The sequence below is a fragment of the Festucalex cinctus genome, chromosome 18 (genome assembly GCF_051991245.1).
Source record: "Festucalex cinctus isolate MCC-2025b chromosome 18, RoL_Fcin_1.0, whole genome shotgun sequence".
Lineage (NCBI taxonomy): Eukaryota > Metazoa > Chordata > Actinopteri > Syngnathiformes > Syngnathidae > Festucalex > Festucalex cinctus.
The window spans coordinates 12,303,475-12,324,192 of NC_135428.1; the positions used below are offsets into that span (position 1 = coordinate 12,303,475).

A 20,718-nucleotide genomic window follows, 5' to 3' on the forward strand; every position below is an offset into this window, starting at 1 on the left:
AAAAAAAAAAAAAAAAAAGTTAGATGTCCGTGTTTTCATTTCTTCTAAATTTCCAAGGAGTGTTCTGTTTATTTTTTTCAGTTGGGCCCTTTGAGAACTTGGCCACCCTATTTAGACACGGACAAAAAGTCATCTGATATTCACAGCTGCTGTTTTTTCTTTTGATAGACAAGGGAACACTTCGAAAAAGCAACAGCAACACCACTTAATGAAAATAAAAGTGCAATAACAAAAACAACAAAAAAGTGCAACTAAAGTGGGTGTGGGGAATACAAGCTCCACAATCACAATCATTTTAACAACAACAATGATCACGCCGTGTTGCTTTTAGGCTATTTTGACGACTTCAAAAAGAGTAAACGTACTTGAATCATGTATGGACTACACTCGCCATTAAAACATCGAAATAATAAAGAGGCGAGAAAAAAGTTGAAAAGTGGAATATTCTAAGCGAGAACATGTCAACCATTTTCCTGAGACCTTTTAGTTACTTCCGTATACTTCATGAATATCTTATGGAATCATTAAGCACAGTATGAAGGTTAATATAAAGTGCAATTAGAAGACGGGTTTCTTCAGTAATTTGAAATGATCATGTCAATATTATATGGAGTCACTCTTCCACAAAGTGACAATTTGCTGAGATTTTATAGTTTCAAGTTGCATATACTTCGCTATAGCAGAGTTAGGCAAACCTCCAGTGCACAAGGGCAGGTTGAGGTTTATAATTAAAAAAAAAATTAAATAAAATGAAAAAATAAAATAAAAAAACTGCAAAATATTTTAAGAATTAAATCATGACAGATTTGACTATTATTAATCATTGAATTAATGAGCCTAGCACTTAAAGTTGAAAAAGTACATTTCTCATCGTATTCAATTATTTTTATTCTTCACAATAAACTCATTGTTTACTGAACTAAACAAATGAAAAAACTACGATTTAACCAATTTTAGGTTATAAAAACGTTAATTTGCATTAATTAGCGCAACAAATATTACAGGACTTTTATTTTGCCTATCACTGCTCTATAGTGACCAATATGAACAAAGTATGTTTTTTTTAGTGTTGTTCCAATACCATTTTTTGGTCCCCAATACCAAATCTGATAGCCAGTTTTGCAGTATTGGCTGATACCTAGTTTGTTTGTTTTTTTAACATGAAAAAGCTGCCGGGCCAATAGGATATCTTGGCTCGGTATACATTGAACACATCACACATCAGTGAATGTACTGCACAAGCAAGACACAAGATGCTACATCCAAAGTCCTATAATAGCGTCGGAAATAATGGTATCGGCATGTTACTTGTTAGTTCTTGCCGATGTCACTGTTTTAATTCAGTTTCGGGGCCTCTCCCGATACTGGTATCGGAACAACACTAATGTTTTTCTGTTAGAATAGCCTGGGGATGTTATAGTAAAATGTTCCGTTCAGATTAGATGGCTACGCAAATTAAAGTCCTGAATTCTAAATTCCACCGTACATGGGAACTGCCATTTTGAGACGGGAGTTAGCGAGCTGGACGTCGGTAAAGGGGGAAGCATGTGACCTCATCGTAGCCAACTGGGTAACAGGACGGGTTGTGGCGTCTAGAAGCCGGAGGGCGTCAGGATGTTCATGTCGCGCGGCTTGAGCTTGTGTGGGCGTGCGCCCTGCCGCCGCCCGTCCACCGTCGGGATCTCCATCTTGGGCGGGGTGGCCGCCTTCTGGGCGTCGGGGCCGTCGGCCAAGCGGGCGGCCGCCTGCGACTTCATGACTTCCGCGGCGCTGGGCTTGTGGACGCCGCGATACGCCTGCAGAGCAAAGCCTGCTGTGGAAGAGAAAAAAAGAAAACGGAGAGAATAAACTATCCATCCATCCATTTTCTTGACTGCTTATTCCTCACAAGGGTCACGGGGGGTGCTAGCTTTGGGCAGTAGGCGGGGTACACCCTGAACTGGTTGCCAGCCAACCACAGGGTACACAGAGATGAACAACCATCGAAGCTTACAAGCACACCTAGGGACAATTTGGAGTTCCCAATTAACCTGCCATGCACGTCTTTGGAATGTGGGAGGAAACCGGAGTACCCGGAGAAAACCCACGCAGGCACGGGGAGGACATGCAAACTCCACCCATGAAGGCCGGAGCCTGGACTCAACCCCGAGTCCTCAGTACTGGGAGGCGGACGTGCTAGAGAATAAACTAAAAAAAATTGTGTAAGACTGGGTTTAAATAAAATATATATTATTGAATAATCGATATTGAATTGACTTTCCTTTTTGACCGTGATATCAATTCATAAAACCATGAATTTGAATTTTAAAGGACAGATTTTTTGTGTCTTACTCTTATCTTGAAATGTACTGTTCACAAAAAATTAAAAATATTTTCTTACATTTATAAACGACCTGACTTATTGCACTTGATGACAATTCAGAATCTTTTTAATTTATATTATTTACAATCAGGAAATTAGAATTATGAAAACATTTTCACCTCATCCATACTGATGTCAATGTTTGCATAACACTTAAGTGATTAGAACACGTGTTGTTTTCATTAATAAATAAACCATTTAACCAGTTACTGCCTCTGCAAAATTTAATTTGGAATTTAATGTTTGTGAAGCCAGTTTTTTTTTTCCAATATCATCATGTCCTTGATATTTAATAATTGATGTTTCATAATTAATCAATATCAGGTTGAACTGAAGTGAATTGAAACGAAAAAAATAAATAAATAAATCGCAGTTTGAATTGAAACTGAATCAATTGAGGAAATTTGAAACAATACACAGCCCTAGAAAGCATTGAGGCACCTCTCATTCCCAAACATACAATTGTTACTTGGAATAGTGGACACCACGCCACATGCTGCTTCACAAAGTCTTTGACAGACCTGATGGCATGGGACCAGCTGCTTTACAACAACAGATTAATAAAGGCGTACTCTGAAGTCACCTACCCAAAGTCATACGGCGGCAAAAGGCTTCAACGTCTTCCCCAGCACGTCGCGTCTCACACCTCCACTGCTTGGAGCTCGGCGTCAAACTGATCCGCGTCCGTTCGCTTTTTATACGCAGCCATCCCAGAATGGCCCCCGGTCTGAAGGTCGTCCTTTCACTCATTAACCCAAACCCCCGCTTCTGTTTGCATTTTAAATTTTGCTTTTCAAATGCGTGAGCCACGTGACTCCAGTTATTCGTAAACATTTGGTTGTTTACAATGCGACTTGAACACCTTGCCGAACGAGCCATGTGCTGCTTCACCAATTCGAACGGCAGCCGCGTGATTATGCATAAGACTCCTTTACATCAGCACAGAACATTATGGAGTGGACGTGGCATCTGTAAAACTGACATTAACACTGGAGTTTGATTGATAGTCTACTACAGTAAGTGGCTATAATTGCCTTTATTGGGACTAACACCACCCGAGTAACAGCAAATGTCTTTATACGAACACACTTGACACTTTGTTTAAGTAACCGTGTTTACCTGGTGTTGAGGGATCGGTGCCCAGATCGGACGTGGACTTGTGCACAGGGGGCCGTGGCCCAAACACACCCCAGCGCTCCAGCACGCCTCCTCCTCCGTCGCCTCCTACCAGATCCACGCTGCTGTTGGAGGAGCTCACGCTGACGTCCGAACTGGTGCCGCTGAACCAGCTCCTAAACAAAACAAAACAACAAATGTGAGCAGGGCTGGTTATAGATTAGCCAAGAGGTTTGGGGGCGAGTGTTTTTTTGTTTTTTTTTCCGGCCTACTTGCGCTGCTGTTTTGGGGAGGTGTGCGGCGTGGTGGATGGCGTAGACTGGGCTGACGTGTTCTGGCGCTCCTCCCGGGCCTCCATACTCTGGATCTGCATTTTCTATACCACAACGCAAATGTCAGAAAAATAATGTTACTTTAAACACAACAAGACCCTACTACTAACAGAATACAAATATGCATATAACACAGAAGTATTAAGGCTCCTACGACATGAAATTATGACATAAAAGCTGCAAATAAACAGTCGGAATTTTACGAGAGCCTTTACGAGAATTAGGTCGTAATATTACAAGAAAAAAATTTGTAGTATTATGGGAATATTGTTGTAGTATTCCAAAGATGTAATATTAAAAGAAAACAGTTGTAATACTACAACAACAAAAAAAGTTACAAAAAAATCATCACTAACAAAACAAAGTTGTAATGTTATTTAATTAAGATAATCAAGAATCAAGATTATTGTGGAAAGATAGTGTTAGGATATTAGAAAAATAAAGTTGTGCCCTCATGGGAAAAGGTTGTAATATAACAAAAATATAGTTGTAAAACTAAACTACAAAAGTGGAAATATTATGAATAAAAAATTGGAATACTTACAAAAAAAAGTAATAAGAATTTTGTCATAATTTTACAAGAAAAAAGCATCAATATTACAATACAAAAGTGTAAATGTAAAATAACGTACAAAAGAAATGACGCAAAAACTTCATGAAATAAGGAGAGCTTAAAGGTGGGTTCAAGGATATTTTTGTGGCTGCTTCTTCAGCATCTTAACGATTGTTTCTCGATCCTGTCAATTAGGGGTGTGAATTGCCTCGTACCTGACGATTCGATTCGTATCACAATTCACAGGTCACGATTCGATTCGATACCGATTAATCCCGATACGAATTTATAAGTCGATTGTTGCGATTTTTTTCATTCAAATTTAGAAAATACTAATCAGTAAGCTTGTAGAGTGTAAGATTTATATGAAAATGTATTATTTATTTATCTGAAATTTCAGTCTTATAGAGGTTGTAATCTGTTTCATGTTTAAACAGCATTAAAATAAAATATTAAGGCTTAATGTTCCGTTCATATAACATTCTTCCATGCTTAAGGTGTGAATCCTAAAAAAAAAAAAAAAAAAAAAAAAAAAAAAAAAAAAAAAAAAAAAAAAAAAAAAAAATCGATTTTGCCTATTATTGAATCGATTCGAGAATCACGCGATGTAGTATCGCGATATATCGCCGAATCGATTTTTTTTTAACACCCCTACTGTCAATCAATCCGCGTGCTCATTCCTTGCTGCGCATGCAAACTTGTGTTTGTAGCATGTAGCTAGCTTCGTGTAGAGAGCTTCGGATTCGGCCATTCATCGTTGTAGCTCCACCGAGCTGACCGCGTACTTTGAAAACAGCTGAGAGCTGCAAGAGGACATCTATATAACGCGAGGCCGGCTGCAGAGACTGATGAAGATGAGCTCGGACGTTAGCAACATTTGAGAGGCGTTTCCCCCAGACGAGCAGGTAGGACGGTCTTCCGCATGCACAGGTTTTTAAACGTGACAAACAGATGTTTGGCTTCCACCTTTTGAGAACATAATTGAATCCACCTTTAAAAGAGCATTTTATTGTTTTATTATATCTAACTGGTTAACTTCTGCTTATACTTTATGACAGTTCATAACGATGCATTGCGACTGAACGTACTGCCTCTAGAACGAATAAAGATTTGATGAGTCTGTGGAACAAATTCCATATGGTGGTGTTTTTAATTGAGCAGGTGTGTGCGCGTTACCTGGAAGGATTCAGGCATGCGGTGGTGGTGTCTCGTCTCCTCTGCTGTGAGGCCTTTGTGTGGAGTATAACTGGTGTCGGTGAGCCCCGCCTTCTGCTCAAACTTGTACATACTATCATGAGTTTGCTCTGTTGGGAAAGGGACAAAAAAAAAAAAAAAAAAAAAGTGTGATGTAAATGATTTTCTATTTAATAAGTACAAAAATATGTATATTGGTTTACATACTGGTGATGAGAGAGTTGAGGATGAGGGAAGAGGCCTTGGTCTTCACCACACTTGTGGACCTGGCGGGGGCGCTATCCAACATGTTAGAGTGACGCGCAGCAACACCTTCGTCCTCCTGGCGGCAACACACATTCACCAAATTATTACAATAATAAGAACAGATTTAAATGCAGCACATTTCAAGGGGAATAAAGATACATTTTTAGTTTTGCCAATAACTTTCAGATGTGTTAAATTGCCCAAAAACACCGTAGCAGTAACATGAGAAAGCAGTGATTAGTTTATGTAAATAAAGTCGGAATTTTATGTGAATAAAGTTCATTAAAATGAAAAATAACAGTAATATGGGATTACGTCCAAACATTTTGAGAAATGATGCTATTATGTAAAAGTCACAATATTATCTGAATAAAATAAAATGAACAACAGCAGCTGATCATACATTTTTCTTCTCGCAATACAGCGACAACTAGCTGTGTAGGCTACTTCACCAACATTTATAGTGTGTAAATATCAAAAGGTGTAGTAGTAATTAACGCTGAAAAAAGTAAATATTACTTATATATTTGAAAATTTTTCTTCAATGGAAAAAATACTTCAAGATGTTATGACTTATTTTGTGTGCAATTATATTATTTTGTGGGCCTCAAACTCCAGCTCTATCCACAATTATGTTAATTCTCTATCTTAAGATATTTTATCCTATCTAAACAATCCTTCAAACTCTAAAGCAGAAGGAATTGGAGTGTTTCAGGTTTTGCGTCCCACCTCAGCCAGGTGGTTGAACTTCCTCTCGGGCACAACAGGGCGCCTCCACAGATTGGTGATGTTGATGTCGTGCGGTGGTGTGGACATGGGCGCCTCCAGGTTGTCATCATAGCTGAGCGCCCGGCGGGTCATGCCGATGGGGAGCTTCATCCCGCCCATCCCCGAACCTTCCAAAGCTGCCAAGGCAATACCATCACGTCACCATTTCATGCCCCTTCCTCATTAACTTCAACACCAGATTTATTTTCTCCCACTCACCTGGTAAGTCACCTGAACCAGACATGGCTTCTGTACTACTAAGAGCAAAGACTGATCAGCACCTGTGGGAACAAGAACAGTAAAAATGATAATGAACCCCACATTGTGAGAATTTATGGTAAATACAAAACCAGTAGGCAGTACTAAAACAGCAATTTAACCTGTGATTAGAGTAGCAGCAAGAGCAGAAGCTGGCAATGGTTGGGCTCATCGCACCCGGCTGTGTTTATGTGTTGTGGACCGGGCTGATGGAGAGGCTGATCATGTTACATCAGGTCAGTCAGATGAACACAAGTCCGCTGGTAGTGCATTATGGAAAAGGCCGCCAGTCAGGCCAGAGAAGGAACAACTGCATAAACAGGAACAACAGAGAATATTTTTTTGAAAGACTGTGACCAACAAGGGAAAATAATACAGTATTCGCCTCAAAATAAACCTAATTACGATTGTAGAAAAATCTAAAAGGTAGATGTCAGCAATTTTCAGCGACATTCCGCCGTTTAAGGGTGTTTCGTCGAAGGACGCTAGCGAACTTCAACGCCTTATTTTTAAGCTGGGTGCGTGTCATCGACGCCGAACTGAAGAATGGTGGCTAAAACGTGACATACAAGCGTATAACCTTTTATTCACCATCGACATGAAAATATGGTGGCATCGTTCATCCGTGAAAATTCTGAACGCAGTTTAGCGCCGCAGATTGCGGAACTAATTGATGCTCAAGGACAAACAGATGCGACACAACTGGCAGCCAAACATCTCCCACGGGGGATTTTCTTTCTTACCTAAAACGGTGACTTCGGGGCGTGTGGCTATAGTGTCCAGTGTGAACCTCCAACGACGTGTAAGCAGTTTGCGGAAAAGTTGATGATTTGCTCGACGGCCATTATGCTGATTTATTATGAAGAGATTTCCGGGACGGATGGGCGTCGACACGTCACGATCTCGCGATAGTTTGTGGTTTTTGTTTTGGGGTAAAGAGCTATCGTACCGCATATGCAGCTAAACCAAATCCGACGTACTGTACTTTTTATTTTATTTTTTTAAAGACTCTTAATGCGATTATATCGCAACCGTGTCTGAATACTTTCGTATTTATATGTGCACGTACGTTACGTCTGAACATTAATGGCTCTTTGGCTACACCTAGTGGTCGATTTAGCAGTAGCACATAATGACGTAATACATGTTCTGTTAGATTTATGAGCTGAGCGGTGGACGTTTCCATGGCGACCACCGACTTGCGAACAAGACTTATGACTTCATGTCCAGTAAACAACGTGAAAGGGTGTTTGAGCAGATGTTTCATATTCTTGATATACATCTGAAACGCCTCTCCTGATAAAAGTACACTCATTGCCCTCACCAGTAAGAGTTCAGCGCACTAACGTTTGGATCACATTTTTGCACATTATAATGTTTAATTCACGACTGTTCCAAAGTTGTCCCATTCGTTGAATACTTGATCCGCGCATTAGTACTACTAGTTTTTATAATGTGACCAGTAGCAGTACCTTGCAAAGTTCGAACAGTTTGCCATCAGTCAACAACGTGGTGAAACTTTCTCTCGGTTCCACCCTGTTCCACAGAAGCAGAGTCGATATTTGCATGCCGAGCAACAGCACCTCCCTCCCCCGTGCGTCGCTGGCTCCTCCACCCCACCCCCAGGAGCGACTCCACTAACCGGACTTTCCTCCCGAGTGCTGCCCGCAGAGGAGGAAGTAACATCAGAGGACTCACGTCTCCTCTCCGGGGAAGCAACAAACACCAGGAACCAGCTTGTTTAAAACATTACCACAACTTTTTTTTTTTTCCTATAAAACTTTTTGTCCGTATCTGCACAACAATGTCCGTCCAGAGCCAGAAGACCACCACCACCACCTACCGTACGATGAACGTGGCCTCGCCCGAGCCGACCTCCACCTACCGGACCTTGAACGTGGCATCGCCCGAGCCGACCTCCACCTACCGGACCTTGAACGTGGCATCGCCCGAGCCGGTGAGCGGCAGCACGTTGCTGACCGCGACGACGGCCCGCTCGGCCTCCCCGCTCCAGTACGCCGTCAACGGCGGCAACTACAACACGCTGCGCTACCTGGTGCCGGTGCAGCCGACCGTGCAGCAGCAGTCCTACGTGCTGGTGCAGCAGCCGGCCGTCATGCAGCAGATGATGTCGCCCGTCTACCTGCAAGGCGTCCCCCGCCTGAGCGTCAGCAGCCTGGACTCGGAGCTCCTGTTCCAGCAGAACACGGTGAGATCTCCTGTTGACTCTCGCGCGGTCCGTGAACGCAACACGCAAATACTTCACTGCTGCCAACTTCTTGAAACAAGTTGCTGATCTGTTAACAAGGAAAATATTGACAATCTTTATTCCAAGTCCGAGACAGACAGTTTAATGTCCACATACTAGTCCAGTCTTTGTCCTAAACAATTGTCATACTGGCAGGACAACATGTTAATAGTGAGGCACAACTGTGCATGATAACTACTAGTGGAATAAAAATTCTACTACTAGCGCTTGGATATTATGCAGTGCAGTTTTGTCTCACAAGAATGCAGAAATATCATACAGGATTGGAAAAAAAAATGATAGTGAGACAGTTTTTACTAGTATTAGGACATGGATCTTTAAGCCAAAACGATAAGGCATAAATGGCCAAATGCATTATTACACATAGGGTACAACACTATTTGCTGATAGTGTGAAATCGGCTTTTGAAATTCCCACTATGGAGGTTACACTGTTGCATAAGTCAACCACATGTGATGATGTGTCTTAATTTAGCAATGCTAAGTGTGGGTGTGTGTGTTATGAGCAGTATGTATCATCATTTTGAAAACATACTGTGTCATTTGCATTGAAGTATTTGTCTGTATCATAATATTACAGCTCCTCCTTTGCATGCTTGGAAAAGAAGACCGTATTTTGTCTGTGTATTTTTTGGGCGGGATGCATGATGCAACAAAGTGTGCATGTGCATGTGGCGTCATCTGACCGCATCTTAACACACTGCCCTGACTTCTCGCGGCCTATCATGAGCAATCGTTTGTCATCATGATGGATTCGAGTGACTTGTCACTCACGCTGATGTATCGTTTTCGCCCCATCCAGTGAATGGAATTGGAATTAAACAATAAATAACGTCATCCGTCTAGGATACCTGCTTCGGATTGGGGTTTATTTGGGCAAATTCTCAAGGGGTAGTGGGTCAAAATACAAGCACTGGGTAATGAGAGCTCCAAACCAAAATGGCCGACTTCCTGTTCGATTTGGGTGCGTGAGACTTTTTCATGTTTACCAATATCGATCGCTCAAACTGATGTTGAGAGTTGAATGTTCAAAGTCCTGGAGTTTTCCTCAAAATGGCTGTTTTAGACCAAAATGGTCGACTTTCTGTTCGATTTGCAGCATTGATCCTTGATATTTGTTCAAGCGTCCTCTTATGATACATAACTCCATTTCACATCAATCAGTCAAACTAGTATTACGATTGGGGACTGATTTTTTTTTTTAGCTTTTTGAACTTTTGCGCCCTGGAATTCGTCGCAAATTAGCTGCTAAAACAAAATGGTATTTCCTGTATGGGTCCTTGACATGTTTGTATATGTCAAGTTGTGGTACATGTCCTCCCAATTTCATGTTAATCTGTGAAACTAGTGTCGGGGCCCAATTTACCAGAACTTTGTGTGTTTTGGGGATACATCTTCACCAGGATACTGTATATTGAAGGTTCTGCGCATGCTCCCAGAGTGACTTGATTAACCTCTTTCAAAAATAATACTTCCACTTCCTCTGCTTTGGTTTTAATATGGATTCTATCGTTCTTTCTTCATTTTTTTTTTTTTTACACACTCATCTTTCACTTCCAACCCCACTCATTTGTTATCTTGTTTGAGTAACTCCAGTCGGAATTGTCAGAAAGCGAGCGAGCGCCACACCCCGCCCACCCGACTGCCAAGGTGGCACACCCTGAAGTTGAGTTGCAGAAGATAACAACGCATTCTTTCACCTGGTTGGCTCAGCCTCCCCCCCAAGTTTGAGTGCCGCGGTCATAGGTCATATGAGGTGGCGCGCTAAGCTTATGTAACACATTACTGCTCTGACTAAACAGCTCATTTCAGGCAGGTTTGGTTAAATAAACATACATTCTAAAAAAAATTTATGCATATATATATATATATATATATATATATATATATATATATAAATTTATATTTATTATTATTATTATTATTATTTAATATTTTTACATTACCTGTGCAGTTGTAAATGCTAACCTATATAGCATGTTGCAAAGTGGACCTTGAAACAGAGTAATTCGCTTGACATGATTTCCATTCAAAACTAAATTTAGTGGGGGGAAACATACCAAAAAAAATAAAATAAAATTATAATAATAATAACAACCACATTAAAGGAAACATTTAGACATTGACTGCAATTACAATTTAATTTGAGCTAATTAAGAACATCTCATGCTAAACATGCTGCAGGTATATGCACAGCAGGAGCGTTTTGTGAAAAACGGTTGTCAGCAATGTCGTTATAGTAATTTTCTGGAAAGACAAGTTCCTATTGTGTTTTTTTTTTAAATTATTATTTAGGTGTTGAGCTTCACAAACAGAATGTACGTCACTCACGAATACAATAACACACAAACGTTGCATAGTGCAGATACTAAGTCTCACATTATTGACTTCAACCTGCCAGGTGGGGTAGTAAAGCGATTGTGCAAATAGGAATATAGTAAAAGGTATCTGAAAAAAAAAAAAAAAAAAAGATTTGAAGGCATTTGAGGCCAGTAACAGTCTGAGCTTCCTGTTGCACTACCAGCCAAAGACTCATTATCTAACAACTTGTGAATGTTAGCAGCAAGCACGGAGGCACCCAGAGAACATAACATTAGTATTACAGTATATTATTTTCAAAAGCACTTGGACAGATACTGTCTTAAATGTAATTAAATTCATGATTTAATTATATCCTGATGTGCCTTATATACATAGCTATTTTCTTACCAAATTTAAGGGCTTCTGTGTCTTAAAAAGAATGAAATATAAAAATAAAATTATGAAACTAATACAATGAAAATACTAAAACAATAGCTAAAAAAATGTTAAAAAAAAAAAAAAAGTAAAAAAGAATCAACCATTAGCACATGGCATACCCCAACGATGGTTTTCTTGAACCCTTGTTGCATGAAAGTAAGCTTTAATAGTTTAATATAACTTCGTATATTACACACACACACGGGTCAGAAAAGTACACCTGCGCCGTAACGTAGCATGCTAACGTGTTTCACAAATGTATGTAGAACAAGATCACGTTTTTAACCATAAATGTATACAAATCTGTCGATTTTTACCATTTGTTGAAAAGAAACTGGCATTTTGCAGTCCCATGATTGAAACATTTTGAACTGAAAAGTCATTTTGTCTGCTTGTTTAAAAAAGTTTGCAATGAAAAGACATTTACAGCTTTTAGTAGCAGGGCCGATCCAAGCGAATACACCAGACTGACTTTCCGCATGTTCCTCAAACAGGACTACAAAGAAGTATTATTCGGGTGGGTGGCGGGCCGGGTTAAAGAACTCCGGCGGCCACAGCTTTCTATGAACACGGCTCTTTCTTCCTCTCGTCTCAGAGCGTGAGCAGGAACTCGTCCTCATTCAGCCTGTCCTCCAGTCCCCCCAAGACCCCCGAGCCCAGTTTGGAGGAGGAAGAGGAGGAGGAGGAGGCAAGGCACACACAAACACACCAATTTTCGCTTCCCCACCCGCCACGAAAACCGCTCGCAATGGTGGAAAATCTCTGGGAAGCAGCCGTCTATCTGGCAGGCGCACAAATATGTGTCCTTTGCCGATGAAAGCCTTTGGCCTTTGTTTGCTTGACTTTGTGTGTAGTAGTCTGAGAAATTAAACACTGAAGGAAACATCGCATTCTGCTTTAGCATAGGAGCTTAAACTTGTCACGACAGGTTGCAGTAGGAGTTGAATTTCAAGTGCAATTACTTCTGCAAAACTGACAAGTTATTACTTTGTGCCAAAAATCATTATGTCAGACTGGAAAGTGTACATGCATTGATTTCAATGGATAGATGCTTGTTCTACCATAAATAAGCTAATATTTAGCTTCTTGCCTTTTCGCAATTTTTGCTCACGATCTGTGTTCAGGGATCCCAAGGGTGCTTCAAATGACTGAAATTGCTTAAAAGATGGTAAACTGAATGGGAGTCAATTATTTGTGGATTTTCACTGTTTGCCTGGCCTTGTCCCTATACGCTGTGAATGGTGGGTGGACTGTATTACTCTACATTTTAATATTACATTTTAACCTGGCTGAAGACAACAGGGCAAAATAAAGCAAAATAAAACTAAAGTACTCAAATTTGACTGATATTTAATTAAATAATTGTGGGAATATTGAAGCATTCCCACATATGTTATTGTGATTTTTATTCTCCACACTTTTTTGCCGCGTAACAACTCCCACATAATATGTACTTCCAATTTACATTGTTCAAATTTCAACTAGCTTTAAAATTTCACGCCTCCCAGGGTATTTATCGTCTGATTCCACATTACTTTCAATATTTGCACAATTTCAAACGTTTGATATCAACTTTTCCCCATTCATTTTCAATGGGACAGACATTTAATCTTTTCCAAGTATCACTTTCCACGTCCACTTCCATACATATCTTATCATCATTACCAGGTGTCTGATATTGCTCAGTGGCACAGTTGATAAAGCACATTGTCAAGTAACCAGGAGGTTGTAATGTGATAATTTATCTCTCAATTTACTTCATCAGCATTCCACATGCATTCAAATCTGAGCATTCACCTATTATCATTCAGCTTTCAGCATTCCCACGCAATTTCTCCAGAAATTGCACTCAGTCTAGGGATATAAGTGGTTGCTTTTCGTCTAAAATCCCAATCAAAATACTTCACTAAATATCTATATTTTTGTTATACACCAAAAATATTTCTGCAAAGTTTTGTGACAGAGCGTACACAGCATTGTGATCTAAAATATATAAAAAATACTTGAGAAACTCTAAATCTGATATAGGAAATGAAAAATATGAGCACAAAATCGTTAAAAATGTGATTGAAGCTCTGCAGCCTTATGGATGGCAATCTCAGCATTGCAGGCCGTGTGTTGTGGTAAATACGTCTACCATTCAGCCACGATTGTTTTAAAAAGGCTATTTGTTTGGAGCATTTATCTATTCAAGCAGACAATTCACTTATTAGAGCTGAGGCCACTATTTGAAGACATACAGCGTTAACTTTGGTGTCTTAAAATAGCCTGTCCGTGACCACACTTTGTTGAAACTTGTACGTAAGACTCAAGGGACATTTGATCAGCTACACCTGCACATTTTTTGCTCCCTGAACAGTCATAAAGGAGGGATGTTAACTTTGACGGAAAGTGTCTTACGTTTGGTATTGACGGGAAAAAAGAAGGCAAAAAAAGTTGTGGGTGTGTGTGCGTGCGCAGACAGCCATCAACTCAAAAGCAGACGATCATGTATTAGTAGCTCAAAGTGTGTGTGACAAAGCATTCAAGGGTGTGAATGTGTGTGTGTACAAAGGCGTGTCTGGGGCCACTTCCCACACGTTTTTGCTGTGGGTGGGTACATTCCGTGGAATTTCAACTTGCAGTGTCACGTATAAGATGGACGGGCGTGGCCACAGATAAAGTGATTTACAGTATAGGTGCTTACTGACTTAGACTTTTTTTCTTGGGAAGACCTGAGAGGCTTTTCCGTGAAAATGACAATCAAAATGTTGATATCGTAGGCGTGTTGTTGCCTCATGTGAATGAAATTTTGGCTTAGTTCTTCCCTATTATGCAGAAATCCATTTGTGTATAAGGCAATTAAGTACACAAGAACAATTATGGTGCAACAGATGTTTTATCCCCTACTAACGCCACTTTTGGCCTACTAGTACGACCTGAAAATGGATGTCATGTTTCTTGACTAGATGCTCAAATGGCTTTAATATCATTGATATCGAATAAATGCTCAAATGGCTTTCCAAAAAGCTATTTCAGCATTTATTTGATATGCAGCGAACAAAGTTTAGGAAACTCCCGACACCACGCCCCTGGTTCCAAGTAAGACAGAGCTCAAACAGCTCGCATACTAATCCAAGTTTAGTTCTGCTATAGTCCTGAAATCTGGACAACGCGTTGGAAGTTGTGGTTAGCACATCTTGCCTCACAGGCTTTGAATCTCAGCATGTTTTTGTTTTCCTCTACTGCAGCTTTCTTCCGCATCCCCAAACATGTATGTTGGGTTCATTAGGGTAGGGTGCATCAAATGCTATTAATTGGTAAAATAGCCTGTGTGTTCCACTACACTTAAAAGGGGAAGTCACCCCCCCACACACAGATTATTATTATTATTATTATTATTATTATTATTATTTTTAGACAATAATATGTTTGAAGCAGCCCCACAAGTCTAAAAATGGTATTCTGGTTAATGCTGCGTTAGTGGAATATGAGTCAAGCAGCAAAACCCAGCCGTTTTCATCCATCTCGGGGGGCGGCCATTTTGCCACTTGCTGTCGACTGAAGATGACATCACAGTTGCTTCGGTCTCAGGTAACAACCAATCACAACTGAGCTTCAGAAAACAGGTGAGCTGTGATTGGCCATTGCCTGAGCCCTGAGCAACTGTGATGTTATCTTCAGTCGACAGCAAGTGGCAAAATGGCCGCCCCCTGAGATGGTTCAAAACTGCTGGATTTTGCTGCATGACTCATACTCCACAAATGTAATATTAAACAGACTAGCGAGGTCACATATAGCATATTATTGTCAAGAAATGTTTAAGGGTGACTTCCACTTCAACAACCCTCTGCTAGTTAGCTTGCTAGCTTTAGCTTTAATGCGATTTAGTGAAATAGCAGCTTGCCTGAGAGGCGTTAGCTGGCAGTCAACTAAAAGTGGCTGCTGGCAGACACAATTGACGCCACAAGGATGGAAACTTTCTGTGGTGTTATCGGAAGATGATAAGCAACGCTGTACTGGCTCGTGCTCATCCCTGACCGCTTCTCCTCAGACGAGGCATTCCGAGCTGATTACAGGCCACCTTTGAGGGGCGGCAGCATTGTTCTAAAAGCAGAAAGGACACTTTTTGCATTTGTTGTGAAGACAACTTTGTGTGCTTTCACACAGCAATCTGGCAATCAGATTATGAGATATGTATCATGAAATACTAATAACAATTGCTGGAAGACAGAGGAGTGAGTCATTTGTTTAAGGGATACAGACATGCTCATGACTGTGACAACTGATATGAATGATGAAACCCTCCCCCCAAGGTATCTGGCAATAATAGTATCATATCATACCATTATTACCAGACTACTACTCAATATTAACTTACAATGTAAGTATATGGTGACATCACCGGTGAAGAAAACAACATTGCCTCTTGATTTTTTTTTTTTTTTAAAAAGAAGAAAATACTTCAAAGCATCAACCTAAAAGAACGAGTATTAAGTATGTGTGCATGCGCATCAATGGTGATGTAGGTCAGTGTGACAGAGTGGCTCTCAGAGTGTAACCTAAGATCTTGTTATTGAGAAAGGGTCAGTTTACCACACTGCCTCTTTTTGTCAGTCTGTGTTTGAATGGAATTGAGATTTCTTTTGGTCACCATTTCCTCAAATAGTGTCCAAACAGAAATACAGCTAAACGTCCTCTTCAAATAGATGCCTCACTTTTACCCATCAGGAAAAGAAAACCAGTACTTAGTGTAAGTGTACTGTTTACACACAGACATTAAAAATATGCAATTAGTCCATTTGAACCCTGTTGCTAACATAAACAGCAACACTTAACCCAAGCACGGAATTTTTTTTCAAGTAGAGTCTGTTTTTATTGAGTCAGTTTTTTCTTGAAAACATGTGACTGTTCACGTAAAGTTTTTTTTTTCCCTGCAAAAAAGTGACTGTTCTCAAGGTTCAAAAGTTTTTCCTAAAAATGAAAACTTATAACGTGTATATGACTCTTTCTACTTTTTTGGGGACTATTATTGCAAGTTAAGCCAAAAAAAAAATTCTCAAGTTAGTGATTAATCTGTTTACATTCTTGTTTGAGAGTCAATTATATGCCGTTTTAATCTTAAATTACCTTATCCTAACTTGTAATGTTTGTATGACGAAAAACATTCTCCACTATCGGCAAGTGCCCCATGTGCAGTTGTGTTAATAGCCCCGGCAGCTATTTGCAGAAATGCAATTGTAAGTTGTTTTTTTTTTCCCCCTTGTCTAATGTCCAGCATGAGCTCAACCGTCTCTTTGGAATTTGGCATCTGCTGCTAATATGCATACTGAAAAGCCAGCCAAGCACTTTCTTGCGTTGCGAGACAATCAACGCTGCCAACTCTGTCCTAGTGTGACCTGATGGTGGTTTAAATGTACTTCAACTACGCTTACTGTTATTAAAAACAATGTGGAGTATTTTTAGTATCAGAAATTTGTAGCATCGAGTTGTACTGCAATGTTTGTTTGGTTGCCGTTTGAATCCAGGATAATACAGCTACAGTTGTACCTCAACCAATTTCTGTCTTAACATTGTCTTTTATTTGTTTTAGAATTAAACTATTTTTCTTTATTAAAACCATATAACAAAAAAAAAATGGATTTTTTTAAATGGCATTTCACTTCCTTGAATTTCAAGCTCGTCACTGCGATTTGAAGCAATGATTTCAAGTTTAACTGTCAACATGAGAACAATCGTCAGTCGCCGACCGGTTTTTGGGCCGCCTTCGCTCGCTTTCTGTGCAGGAATGACCGGCATGCGGCGACACACCCATGTGTGTGATCCCTCACGCAGGTTTTCACTTTAATTGACAGAAGCGTTAAGGGTTTATTATTGGCCTTATCTCGGAATGCTTTCATTAAAGTCAGGGCATGTCAAATGTGAAATAGGCTACTCGTAGTCACATTTTATTGCAAAAAAAAAAAAGAAAAAACAAAGTTTCTTCTGTTACCCATATGACTTGTAGAAGTAGTCTGAAAAATTGTTGTCACATAAATTGGGGACATTTTCTTTTAATAAGCTAAATGCAACACAATGAAGTTTTGTTTTTTGTTTTTTTGTCACTGACATGGCAGTTTCTGCTCTTTCCTCGGGCCCTTGTGGAATCTGGTGGAGCGACTCTGGGTTGTCTCAGGTATTTATGAAACAATGACATCAACGCCCGGTGTGAGAAGTGCACACTTCAGTATGGGCAAAAGTATCGGGTCATGTCTCCAAGTCAGTTAAGTAATCAAGTGGGACCTTTTTTTTTTTTTTTTTACATTTGACCTTATAAAAACAATCAACATTGAAGTGGTGGTGCTATAATGACAAACAGAAACCCGAGTCCACAGCAAGGAGTGCAATAAATGCTGACCCAGTGAATGCAATCGGGTTATCTTATTACAACTCGCGCTACTGAGAACTATATGATATTATTGATAACATGTTAGTATAGAGTTCCGTTCCTATACTGCCGCAAAATAACTCGTGAACACTTTTTTGGGGGGGTGGATGACAACTAGCATGGCCTGCAGCCCAATTTAAAATGATTTGAATGGACACAGTGATACGAGAGAAAAAAATTGGTTAGCATTAGGGGCATAGCATGTCAATAAGAAAGAGTACGATAGCGTAAGCCATGATTTTTATTTATTTATTTATTTATTTTTTATCTAAGCCAAAAATGTAAATATGAAAAAATCACACAATTTTGATTTTTGTGTTCGACTTAAAAACAGATAACTAAAAACTCACTTTCATTTTTCAATTGCCAATTGAAAACGGAAAGAATAAAGAACACACCGATTTAAGACATTACAGATGGATTGAATCTGACAAACTGTTTTTTCAGACACAGAAATGCCAAACTTCCACCTTATTCCCATATCAATCATATTTGCAGCGCGCCGAGCAAATGATGACGTCAGGTGTCAGCTCATAAAAGAGAGAGTGAAGGGTGGATGTTTACAGAGTTAAGTTGCGTGCACTTGCATGGCATGACTGCCGATAACAGGTTATGCAACTTTGAAGACGACTATGCGGCTACAGATAAGAAAAACATGGTGATGGGTGTGTTGGGGCTTGTGTTGTAGCGACCATATAAAAATATTACCGCCACTTATTAGACAATTTCTTTTGCAAGCATAAAATATACAGTATAGCAAATGTTTTTGTTGTAGCTGCATGATTGAAAAATGCTGTGAGTACCTCTAGATGGCGGTAAATCCCACAGTATGAGGTAGGCCCCAACGGATATTCATTTATGATGGAAGGTGCGCCGATATTTGGTAGAATAAAATTCCAATGACCCATTAATCGTCCGATTAATAAAAACAAATGTGTAGGGAATAAAAACTTATTTTTTGGGCCTTAATGCTTACAATAATAAATACATGAATTACAGAAAGAACATTTGACCGTTCTGCAAATCTTATTTATTTATTTTTAATTTGTTTAACTTTACAAAAGAGAAAGGAAGGTTCAGGGTGCATGGACATCATCGTTTTTGACTTATGTTGCATTGTGTTTAATGTGTAATAATAATAATAATAATAATAATAATAATAATAATAAAGACATCTTATAAAAGAGCTAATATTGGTGGGTTAAATTGGCCATTAATTGAGCCCTACTATGGAGTTCCATGGCTGGTAATGTGATGTGCAACTGGAAATGAATCTGGGACCTTCGTCACCACCAGACGCCTGCAAAAATGCATGATGGAATGTGAAAACGGTAAAAAAAAAAAAAAAAAATTAAAATTAAACGACTGCTGTGTAGGTAGATAGAAAAAAAAAGATAATATGATACAAGAAGGGTCACAAACGCTGAACCGTGATCTCGAGTGGCTTCATAGCAAACGCCTCTATTGTGACATTTTTACGCGAGCATAGTGCTCCATCTAAGGTCAACGCTGTGCTTCCAGGAGGAGGACGATGAGGCGGTGGAAGTGGAGGAGACGGAGATCGTCAACATCATACAGCAGAAGCCGCTGCCGGCCATCGAGAAGATCTCCCGGACGGAGGTGAAGACCGACCTGAGCGAGGCCACCAAGATGGACACGCGCTACTTCGCCGCACTGCTGGCCGACGTCTACAGGAAGAACTGCGACATCCACTCCTGCATCTCCGAGCATGTGTCCAAGATCAGAGGACAGTAAGTGGAGTGCACTACTCAACCAAGACTTCTTTAGGCAACTTTCACACTGCCTGTAATGTTTACCACTTTGTCCCGTGTCACCGTTTTGTAACAGCACTTAGAGCTGTCAAAATTAATCGATCAACTCATTCAAACCCAAAAATGTGTACATATGTTTAATACTTTTTCAGTCCCAAAAACGTATTTATACATTTTTTATGTTTATTTATGCAAGCGCATACAGAAGGCTTTGATGCAGCTTCTGACATGAAGAGGTGGCTTAAAGCAATGGTAGTTATTACAAAAAACGACCAGCCAGCGAATTGACAAGTAATCGATTACCAAATTAATTAACAACTCTTTTATTAATCGAGTAATTGTTTGGAGCCTCTGATTTCAGCAAATCAAGAGTAATTGTCCAGTGATTTCTATAGTCATTCATGAAAGAAGACTGATTATCTTCTGTGTTTAATCAAAATAAGACATTTGCCAACATCTGTTTTTACTTTGGAAAACAACGATCAAACCAATAACCCAGTTCAACATCAATACCACCCCCCCCTTTTTTTTTTTTAATCACTATACGAATCTGAAGTACAGAACAAACAATTACTGGTTAACAAACCGTAATCACAGAAAAATGTTTTTGTAATACACTTTAATGCAAAATTAAAATGAATCAGATTAGTTGATTAAACAATTGAATAATCAACAGATTAATTGATTCTAAAAATATTCGATTA

The 20,718-nt window shown here is 39.6% G+C and overlaps 2 protein-coding genes across 5 annotated transcripts in view; one reads left to right on the top strand and one right to left on the bottom strand.

The window, feature by feature from the left end:
- On the bottom strand, nucleotides 1–8,436 carry LOC144006827 (putative monooxygenase p33MONOX). Of its 3 annotated transcripts, none has more exons than XM_077505877.1 (9): nucleotides 8,302–8,436; nucleotides 6,952–7,139; nucleotides 6,791–6,852; nucleotides 6,533–6,708; nucleotides 5,765–5,879; nucleotides 5,540–5,667; nucleotides 3,751–3,854; nucleotides 3,482–3,654; nucleotides 1–1,813 (listed from the first exon to the last, which is right to left on the bottom strand). In XM_077505877.1, the coding sequence occupies exons 3-9, from the start codon at nucleotides 6,813–6,815 to the stop codon at nucleotides 1,593–1,595; spliced, it is 942 nt and encodes a 313-aa protein (XP_077362003.1). In that variant the 5' UTR covers nucleotides 6,816–6,852; nucleotides 6,952–7,139; nucleotides 8,302–8,436; the 3' UTR covers nucleotides 1–1,592. The 3 variants fall into 3 exon arrangements, with proteins under 3 accessions (XP_077362003.1, XP_077362004.1, XP_077362002.1); XM_077505878.1 differs by lacking the exon at nucleotides 8,302–8,436 and adding an exon at nucleotides 7,573–8,286 and having other exon boundaries at nucleotides 1–1,810; XM_077505876.1 differs by lacking the exon at nucleotides 8,302–8,436 and adding an exon at nucleotides 7,573–8,281.
- The window catches only part of pof1b (POF1B actin binding protein), a 25,931-nt gene continuing 13,576 nt past the window's right edge, over nucleotides 8,364–20,718 (top strand). The window contains exons 1-3 of one of the 2 annotated variants that reach the window (XM_077505871.1): nucleotides 8,364–9,038; nucleotides 12,432–12,524; nucleotides 19,764–19,993. In XM_077505871.1, coding sequence (XP_077361997.1) covers nucleotides 8,634–9,038; nucleotides 12,432–12,524; nucleotides 19,764–19,993 — 728 coding nt within the window. In that variant the 5' untranslated portion in view covers nucleotides 8,364–8,633. The remainder of the gene's footprint in view (nucleotides 9,039–12,431; nucleotides 12,525–19,763; nucleotides 19,994–20,718) is intronic. The other variant, XM_077505872.1, reaches the window with a different exon arrangement.

What these genes read in the sequence shown, in the direction of transcription:
- LOC144006827 (XM_077505877.1), bottom strand. Translation starts at nt 6,815, where the DNA reads ATGTCTGGTTCAGGTGACTTACCAG. An exon ending in CCTCAACTCTCTCATCACCA is followed by an intron (nt 5,668 to 5,764) that starts GTATGTAAACCA and finishes CTTTCCCAACAG; the next exon opens with AGCAAACTCATGATAGTATG. An exon ending in CACCGATCCCTCAACACCAG is followed by an intron (nt 1,814 to 3,481) that starts GTAAACACGGTT and finishes TCTCTTCCACAG; the next exon opens with CAGGCTTTGCTCTGCAGGCG.